The sequence below is a fragment of the Rhagoletis zephyria genome, unplaced genomic scaffold (genome assembly GCF_001687245.7).
Source record: "Rhagoletis zephyria isolate East Lansing unplaced genomic scaffold, Rhagoletis_zephyria_1.1 Rzeph_scaffold_00238, whole genome shotgun sequence".
Taxonomy (NCBI): Eukaryota; Metazoa; Arthropoda; class Insecta; order Diptera; family Tephritidae; genus Rhagoletis; species Rhagoletis zephyria.
Genome location: NW_016157322.1, coordinates 331,479 through 341,000, shown reverse-complemented (window position 1 = coordinate 341,000; position 9,522 = coordinate 331,479). Strand labels below are relative to the sequence as shown.

General features: G+C 31.8%; 1 protein-coding gene across 3 annotated transcripts in view; it reads left to right on the top strand.

Annotated features, from left to right (window-relative positions):
• Window positions 1-7,553: 7,553 nt before the first annotated feature.
• The window catches only part of CaMKI (Calcium/calmodulin-dependent protein kinase I), a 316,930-nt gene continuing 314,961 nt past the window's right edge, over window positions 7,554-9,522 (top strand). For 2 of the 3 annotated variants that reach the window (XM_017609613.1, XM_017609612.1), the window contains exons 1-2: window positions 7,556-7,576; window positions 7,974-8,396. In XM_017609613.1, the coding sequence (XP_017465102.1) occupies window positions 8,284-8,396 (113 nt within the window). In that variant the 5' untranslated portion in view covers window positions 7,556-7,576; window positions 7,974-8,283. Of the gene's footprint in view, window positions 7,577-7,973; window positions 8,397-9,522 lie in introns of all 3 variants that reach the window. The other variant, XR_001846754.1, reaches the window with a different exon arrangement.

The window sequence follows — 9,522 nt, the reverse complement described above, 5'->3', positions numbered from 1 at the left end:
CAAACTACCCTAATTATATGGAAATAAACTAAAATTGTGGGCGTGCACACCTGTCTGGTTATCAGTTTATCTGGTTATGTGGTTATTTTTTTGATTCAGCTTGCAATAATAAAATGCACTATGGAATAATAACACAGTGATACAAAAGTAAAAAAAATGCAGGGGTTCTCATATAGAAATTATGTTTTGTTATAACCAATAGGACACGACTATACTTATAGTTTTTCTCCATCACTCCCTTTATTCGTTTTTTACTAACAAATATAATAAATCTTTCAAGAAGTTATAACTTTGTTGCTTTATGGTCGAATTTAAAATTCTCTCTCTGTTATTTGAAAGACATGGGTTTTACCTTTCTCACGAAGAAAGTTTGAAAATCGGCTGGAGAAAGGCTTAGTATTGGTCTTTTAATTGAAAAAACGTAAATTTTTCAAAACACTTTTATTTTCTTCACGCTCTATTTCGTCTCTCGAATAAAGAAACAGTGTAAATGCCACATACACTATTATTCGATAATTGCCCCAATGGATAGGCAATCCTTTAATCTATTAGAGAAATCTCTAGTTTTCTTAAATATCTCTTTGGCTCACTAATTTATTCCCGAAAAACGAAATTGTATTTGTATGGTTTATAAAAACTTTCAATTCGTTTTTCTCAAAACTATACTTTTTATGTTACACTATTTCATTATTCCAGCGACGATTTGATCGTGAGCCAATAAAAAAAATTATTTGATCTTAATAAAAAAGTACATAAAATCAGTTTTGCAAAAGTCATAAGTAAATTAAATCGAATAAAAAATGGCTTAGTAATGCATTATTTAGTGATAATAAGTATATCTGTGTTTTCCTTTTTTCTTAGAAAGATTTTCGTGTTTTTTTTTTATATACGTCGCTGAAAGTATCTCTTTTAGAGACCAACATTAGTTGGAGAGCACACTAATTTTGCTTTTTCCAACGTAACCCTGTTCAATCTTTAGAATTTCTTGGTGAAATCGTTCACCTTGTTCATCGCTCATCTGGCCTAAATTTGATGGAAACGTATTCAAATGAGCATGCAGATGGTGCAATTTAATGGACATATTGCAACCCATGGCATGTAGGCAGACAGTATGTCACTTACTATGTCTTCATAATTCACCCTTTTTGTTTCCAAGAAAATTTGCACACACAGAAGAAAAACGTTTCCATGCATTTTTTCGAAAGACGTCATTTATTGTAAAAAATTGCCGTCCCTAATCAGTTCCCGTATTTGTGGACCGAAAAGAATACCTGTTAACTAGTAATTACACTGTACAGCACTGGGCTGGGTATTGGACCAAACCAACTTTTTTTAAGAGATTGAGTCATAAGTAAAAAAAGTAAGTTCTCCGTTTTTCGAAGTTAGCCTCCGAAATCGAGATATGGGCCTTCGAAGTTCGAAATTGGATCTTTGGTAAAAAATTATTTTTAATTATTGCATGTAAAAAGCAAAAAAAAAAATTCAGACGTGGTCCGCCTTTTTCTCTTATTTATATGGTATATAACTTTTTTTGTGAAAACTTATATTACGGGTGCTATAACGGGTTAAAGGTCAGATCTTCGAAAAATTAAAAACTTAATATTTCAGAAAGTTTTGAACTGATTTTTAAAAGATTCATATCGCTGTAATTTAATCCCCTTTCTTGTGATATGCATATTTGTATACTTCGTATATAAAAATTTCAGAAAAAACACATTTAACGGGAAAAATACATTTTTTTGTATACAAAAAATAATTTAGACAAAAAAATTTCTAACCGATCTTTAAAAAATTTATATCGTTGGAAAGGCGATTAAACCCCCTTTCTTCTGATATGCATATTTGTACACCTCGTGGATAAAGATTTTAGAAAAAACACTTAAGAGGAAAAAATTACTTTTTTTATCTAAAAATATTTTAAACAAAAAAATTACTCACCGATTTAAAAAAAATAGCATCGGTTGTTAAGGCGACTAAACCCCCTTTCGTCTAGTGTGCATATTTGTATACTTCGTATATAAGAATTGAAAAAAAAAACACTTAAAAGAAAAAAATACCAATTTATCCATATAAAAAAATTTCAACAAAAAAATTACTAATTAGTAATACCGTATTTAAATAAAACAAATAATTTATAGTGTATTAAGCGTTAATTCGTTCACCCACAGCCCTGTTAAAAATACAGCAAAAGTGTATGTAATATAAGTTTGCACAAAAAAAGTTATATACCATTTAAATAAGAGCAAAAGGAGGACTACGTCTATATTTTTAGGTTTTTAGTTATTTATATGCAATAATTAAATATAACTTTTTACCAGAGGTCCTATTTCGAACCTCGAAGGCCCTTATATCAATTTCGGAGGTTAGCTTCGAAAAACGGTGGAATTACTTTTTTACCTATGACTAAATTTCTTAAAAAAAATTGGTTTAGTCCAATGCCCAGACAAAGTTGATTTTGCCGTACAGTGTTAATAAACAAAAAACAAAACCGACTTCAATTCTCATATACAAATTTAGGGGTACCGTTAATTTTTTCATAATCCAATGATCGGATCTAAACCAGATTAGTATGGGATCACCTCTGAGACACTACCTTTCCGATACAAAAAGAATTATCGAAGACGTGGTCCAAAGTTATTCGGTAACATACATAAAAAAAAATATTCCGTCGAACTGATAACCTCCTCATTTTTTGGAAGTCGTTTATAAATATAATTTGATTTCGTTTTAAATGAGGTAAAAATACCCTTGTACCTTCTTTCAATTTGGCGTAAGTTATTTGTGGAAAAAATTTTTCAAGATATTTGAACGTTGGACCACTTCTGTCAATTGTTTTCAAGAATTGCTTCTTAAACCTAGTTTAATATGCAGCGGTGGTAAAATAATGTACGTTGGATTAACTAGAGGAATATTTATTATAATCTTTTCACCAACTACAAGTGACGTACGTGGAACCCAATATTTTGAACGTAGTGCAGGCTAGTTGCTCGACTGTCCCATTTACAAAAATAGCATGGACATTTTATGTTAAAAATTGTTAGTACTTTGGAATCTGCTGCAATTAGCCACTTGTGAATTTTGTAATCTATGACATTTAATATTTTAGTAATACTAGATTTTTTGATATCAGTAGCGTAAGCCAATGGGACTGATGAAAGCATATACCACATACCTTGTATATAGAAACGACCGAACTATTCTTCATAAAGCGGAATAACTTGTTTGTTCAATTTTGCTTCAATTTTGTGTCGTGAATCCGTAAATAATCCGCAAATAAAACAAACATTTCACTGTTTGGATGTATCTTAATGTGAATTATTTTCCTTTATCTTTTTAATTATTTCCAAATTCTTTCTTTAGTAAAACAATGTGAAATCAGCTTCACGTCTATTAATGCAAAATTTGCAAATCTAACGGATCTATTCTGACAAGTTACAAAGAAAGCCAGGGCCGGATTAAGAATGTGGGGGCCCGGGGCCGTTATACACGTGGGGGCTTCTATTTGAGTTAATAATTACATACAATCAATTAAAAAAAAATATATATTTTTTAATATTAACAGTATCGTTTATTATTGACTTCTAACCACGTGTTTTCTTTGAAATTCTCGCCTGAATCCCTTTGTACTTGCCGCTCATGTTGCATGCAGTATTAAACGACTGACCACGGCAATCTCGTATATGAACAGAGATGGAATAGTGCGAATATTTTGTCTTTTTGATCCGGCTTATTATTTCTGCCTTTGGGCCATTCCATTGTGACTAGTGGGACATTTTACTCCAGAATCAATTGTGAATTTTAACTATGTCGTCGGAACTTATACAACAGCGAAATATATTTTTTTAACATAGAACGATAACTAATGCATAAAATTGCTTAAACAAAAATACCAAACGATTTCTTAGTTTTATGTAACTATTATTTGAATTAATGTGACTGATGGGACACCGAAAAGAACTATTTTACCCTTGTGCACTCAAATATGAATTTTAGCCAAAACACTTAATTTTCAGGAACGCTGTATTTGTGTTGTAAAATATGAATTATACGCTTTCGTTTTCAATAAAAATTAGGTGTATATAATCTTCATAGAAATATGAAAAAATACTTAAAGTTGTGACTGGTGGGTCATCTCCTTGTGACTGGTGTAAAGTAATTATGCATGAAATAAAAGTTTCCATAAACAAAAATGAGAACTTCTTTTGATTTTATAAATATTTTCCCCTCAGGTTAATGAAATGTAGTTATTTAAAAAGATGTTACTACGGAAATAGAAATAATTAGGGATATTTAAATGTATGTTGTTTTCCTCCTAGAATGACCCCTGTACTTTCTCACCCCTCAAAGCTATTATTTCCTCGCAGTTGTTGAAGATAAATAATTCACGTATCATCGTCCCTTACTTCTCAGGACATCTCCTTGTGACTGGTGTAAAGTAGTTATACATGAAAAAAAATTTTTTTTTTACGCTGTCGTTTTCAATAAAAATTACGTTTATATAATCTTCATAGAAATATTAAAAAATATTTAATGTTGTGACTGGTGGGTCATCTCCTTGTGACTGGTGTAAAGTAATTATGCATGAAATAAAAGTTTCCATAAACAAAAATTAGAACTTCTTTTGATTTTATAAATATTTTCCCACAGGTTAATGAAATGTAGTTATTTAAAAAGATGTTACTACGGAAATAGAGATAATTAGGGATATTTAAATTTATGTTGTTTTCCTCCTAGAATGACCCCTGTACTTTCTCACCCCTCAAAGCTATTATTTCCTCGCAGTTGTTGGAAGATAAATAATTCACGTATCATCGTCCCTTACTTTGTACTCTTTAATATGTCCGGGGGTCATTCTGAGCTATTAGTTCCAGCATCCAAATTTCCATTATTGGGTAAGTCGAGAATCCCAACAGAGCCAGGAGAAGCTAAGCTAGGTTCCGCATGATATATATGGTGCTCACAAATCTTCTTAATACCTAGCGATCTTTTCTGTAATATCTGAAACATTATTTTTTTGTTCTTTCGTCATCACATGAAAACGTGGCGGCGCTGGGTCGCGGCCCCGTCGGCCTTGCCCTTAATCCGGCGCTGAAGGGCGCACTCCGATGGCGCTAGCAAGACTTTTATAAGATCAAGTAAAAAAAATAACAAATAGAAGCAGATCCATAAGATATCAAAAAACCATAGGTAGTTTATATGTATGTATATATGTATGTATGTACGTACATGGTCGAAAACGATACTAAAATGAATAAATAACAAACAAAGCGAAAACATTTCTAGGAAAAAAGGAAAACATAGATATACTAACAAAACATAATTTCTATATGAGGACCCCTGCCTATTTTTTGTGTAGCACAGTGTAATTTTTAACCAGATAACCTGGTAACCAGTTAAGTGTGAACACCCACAGGACCAAAAGTTTTAGAAAATTCTACGTACATTAATAAAAAGGAGAATCTTTAATAAATTATTATAAGAAGCTGTAACCTGGGCATGAATCACGTTACTTTGGAACGATAGTTGTTCAAATGATAGTGACAAAACGACCTCATAAAAACACTGATTTATGCATTTGTGTTGCTGATACGTGATCGAGTTGACGATATCGCACAAACGATCAAACAATTTTTGGTTTTCATGAAGCAACACAATATCGTTCAGACGATTGTCGTCATACGTGATTCATGCCCTGTTGATTTGTCTTAGAACAAAAAAAAAAAAATTTCGATATTTGAAAAAATCCCTAAGAAACTGGCAACACTGCTTGAGAATCCTAATGAATTCGTGGAAGAAGTACCAACTAGTCACTTTAGGCCTCGTGGGTAATACGATAGTTGTATTAAAACTGCCTACGCCATTCGCTTTAGCGGCTTATACTAAATAAGGTTGGATATCTTTTATTTTTGTCCTGTGCAAGGTGAATGTTTTTCCCTATAACGATCAAAACCTTACTATAGTCTTATATCGCGGATTTTTTAGTTTGTGCAATATTGAAATCTTTGTTTTCATTTTGTTAGGCTTTTAGCGTCCTATTTTCATAGTCTGCTGCAGCAGGGTGGATATGAAATACTTTAGCAAAATGTATGGAGAAAATAAGACATCTAATGTACATATTTATCATATACATGTATGTATGTACGTTAGGGTGATTCAGAAATTTTGTTTTTAATTATTTTTCCTCGGAACCATGCTCAAAAGTTTCGTTTAGACGCCAAAATAAGTCTCAGAAAATATGAGCCCTTAATATTAATATTAAGAATGTCCGAATCGCACTTTCCGATTTCCCATAAGAATAACACAGGAAAAATTGTTCGTTTTTACTTACGATTGTTATATTTAATGTAATGGTATTGGAGTATTTTTGTAGAGAAGACTTTTACAGTACAACATGTCGTTCGTTAAATATAAAAATCAGAAGTAAAAAAACACTTTTCGATTTCCCATTAGAATAACAAAGGAAAAATTGTTTTTTTTTACTTCCGATTTTTATATTTAACGAACGATACGTTGTACTGTAATGGTATGGGAGTATTTTTGTAGAGAAGACCTTTACAGTACAACGTGTCGTTCGTTAAATATAAAAATCAGAATTAAAAAAGCACTTCGATTTCCCATTAGAATAAGACAGGAATTTTTTTTTTTACTTCTGATTTTTTTATTTAACGAACCATACATTACACTGTAAAGGTCTTGGAGAGAATTGAACGCTCTACCAATAAAGGTCTGAAGTAATTTTTCGATAAGTCAACTCGGTCAAAAGTTATTCGAGATCAAAGTTGAAAGAACGACTTTTCGAAAAATGACTTCAGACATTTTTTGTAAAGCATTCAATTCTCTAGAAAAATACTTCAAGGCCTTTACAGTACAATGTATCGTTCATTAAATGTAAAAATCAGAATAAAAAAAAAACAAATTTTCCTGTGTTATTCTTTAACGAAACTTTTGAGCATGGTTCCGCGGAAAAATAAATTTTTTCTGAATCACCCTAATGTACATGTGTCTGTGCGCCTATTTATGTCCAAAAGTCCAGTAAAACGGGTGCTGTACTTCCCTACAACCAGCTGCGTAAACAATCTACAATGCGTGCCCTTCAAATATCCCCTGCAGCTGGTCAAATGTAAATTTTTGCATGTATTTCCCTTATAAGTTCACGCTTTGAGATAAGGTTTAGCTTAGCTTGTGCTCTTATCAATTTCATTATATTTAAAAAAAACAACATACAACGCGCGGTTATCAAAAAATCGGCATAACTCTAAAAGAAATTTGTCGATTTTGAGGGGCTAAAAAATTATCTAGTTAAATCCTTGCCCTTTTGCTTTCATTATTATTATGTAAAAAGAAAACTTAAACTTTTCATTATATAATATTTTGAGGAAACATAACCGGTAGTTTTTGTAATTGTTAGACATTCATTAAGGCAAAACAAAGATTCGAATTTACTTTTGGGCCGCAAGTTCCTGTAAAATCCTGAAAGTCTCGAAAAATAAAGCACTAAGTATCCCGAAAACATACATCGGTGAAGTCTAGAAAAATGTTGAAAATCTCAAGAAAATGCCCAGAAAAATTCCAATGAGTAAATCACGAAGCATTCTAAATAGTCCCGAAACTATCCTGAACTATTCTAAAAAATTTCGAAACGAATCCGAAAAATCACGATGCATTTATTATCACTGCCTAGGATTTAATGTACAGAATATTAAAAGTCAAGTTTTTTTAAAGTCATATATCATATTCTCCAATGGTTGGGATGGTTTCAAAATTTGAAAACCATTCTTATTTACAGTCTATAAATACTTTCGATTATTGATTGCGTTGTAGGAAAGCTATATATTCTTGAGTTACAGCGATTTCTTAAAAAATGAGTTGCACATATGTTCGTATGTACATGTTTGCACGTCTGAAACGCTTAATTACAAATGCACAGAATATTTTAAAATCTTAATTAACACAAAATCTTTGTATATTTTCAGTAAATAATACGTCAAATTTATGCCGATAACGAAAGCAGCGTACATTCAACAAAGAATTTAGTAAAGAAAACATATTTGAGAAGCAATTGTCAGCGATTGATATCTCTCTAGATGCAAGTGACAAAAACTAATATCAACTCCAATACTGAACCTATAGACATTTTTGTCTATGAAGAGTAGTCTAAAATAATGTACATATGCTTATATGTAAACACCTACTAAATGCCATCGTTAAAACACGTCGAGAATATATAATATTTTAGTGGATAAATAAAATATTGGGCAGTTTCGCTGGAGCAGCACCGAAAAAATGCCACTGTTCGGCAAAAAGGATTCTAGCAAAAAGATGAAAAAGGACAACAAAGAGCTTAATAAACAGACATCTATAGAAGAAAAGTATAACCTGCATGGATTGCTTGGGACGTAAGTACAAATTTCTTGTGTGCATTTTTTATTAAACGTATATTCTTACATTCCGATTGTATAAGCTAAGGAGATGTGGTTATTTTAACCTGTTAGCGAAACTATTTAGCAAATAAAAACAAGTAACGATATGTGAGATATGCCTTATAGTGCCCAGATCCGATGATTTTCTCAGTAGATATTGCATGCTAGTAGTGCAAACATGCCGATTCTGGACCTTGAGCACTAAAATAATTGCCACCACTATATGAAATAAATATTTCACTGCTCCAGCTCCATGATTCGGAATAGGTATAAACTGGGGGAGAAATATTTCAGTGCTCCAGCTTCATGCGTACCAATTGATTACTTCTTCAGCTCCATGCAAATAATCAAAGCAGAAATTGTTACATAAATGCAAAGCAGACTCTTTCTTTATTTTTAAACTATAACTGATAAAAATATTCAATATGAGCAACCACGTTCAAATGCCGAATTGGAATTTAGTTCGGCAAATTGGGCATTTCCATCAATTATAGTTTAGAAAAAAGAGGCTGATGCATTGTATTGATGCAACTTGGAACTTAGCCATGATGCTTTAAATATTCTAGTATTCAGAAAAAAGCAAAGTATATAATGTATATGAATGTTTTCTATGCTCTTGAATGTTGATATATATACATACATACATACATACATATATACTCACTTAGATGTATAAATCATAATCATATAAATAAATGTAGCTTTTGTTTACATCTTTATCTCCTTCATCGCTAATAATATATACGCTGTTTAAAGTACAAAGTCGCGTATCAAGATAATGCAAAAGCGCGTATGTGAGGTTGCCGAAAATTTTACAGTGGAGAGTAAGAACTGTATTATTTCAAATACCGAAATTGCGCATATGGAAACTGTGCATTTAGACATTATTTCGGTTTCAACCGAAACTGTGCATGTATGCTTTATTTCGGTTTTTCCCATATGCATTATGTCGGTTTTAAACCGAAACTGTGCATGTATGCATTACTTCGTTTTTTTCATATGCTTTATTTCGCTTTTAAAACGAAAGTATGGGTATGCATAATTTCGGTATTTTCTCATATGCATAATTTCGGTTTTCAACCGAAACTGTGCATGTATGCAT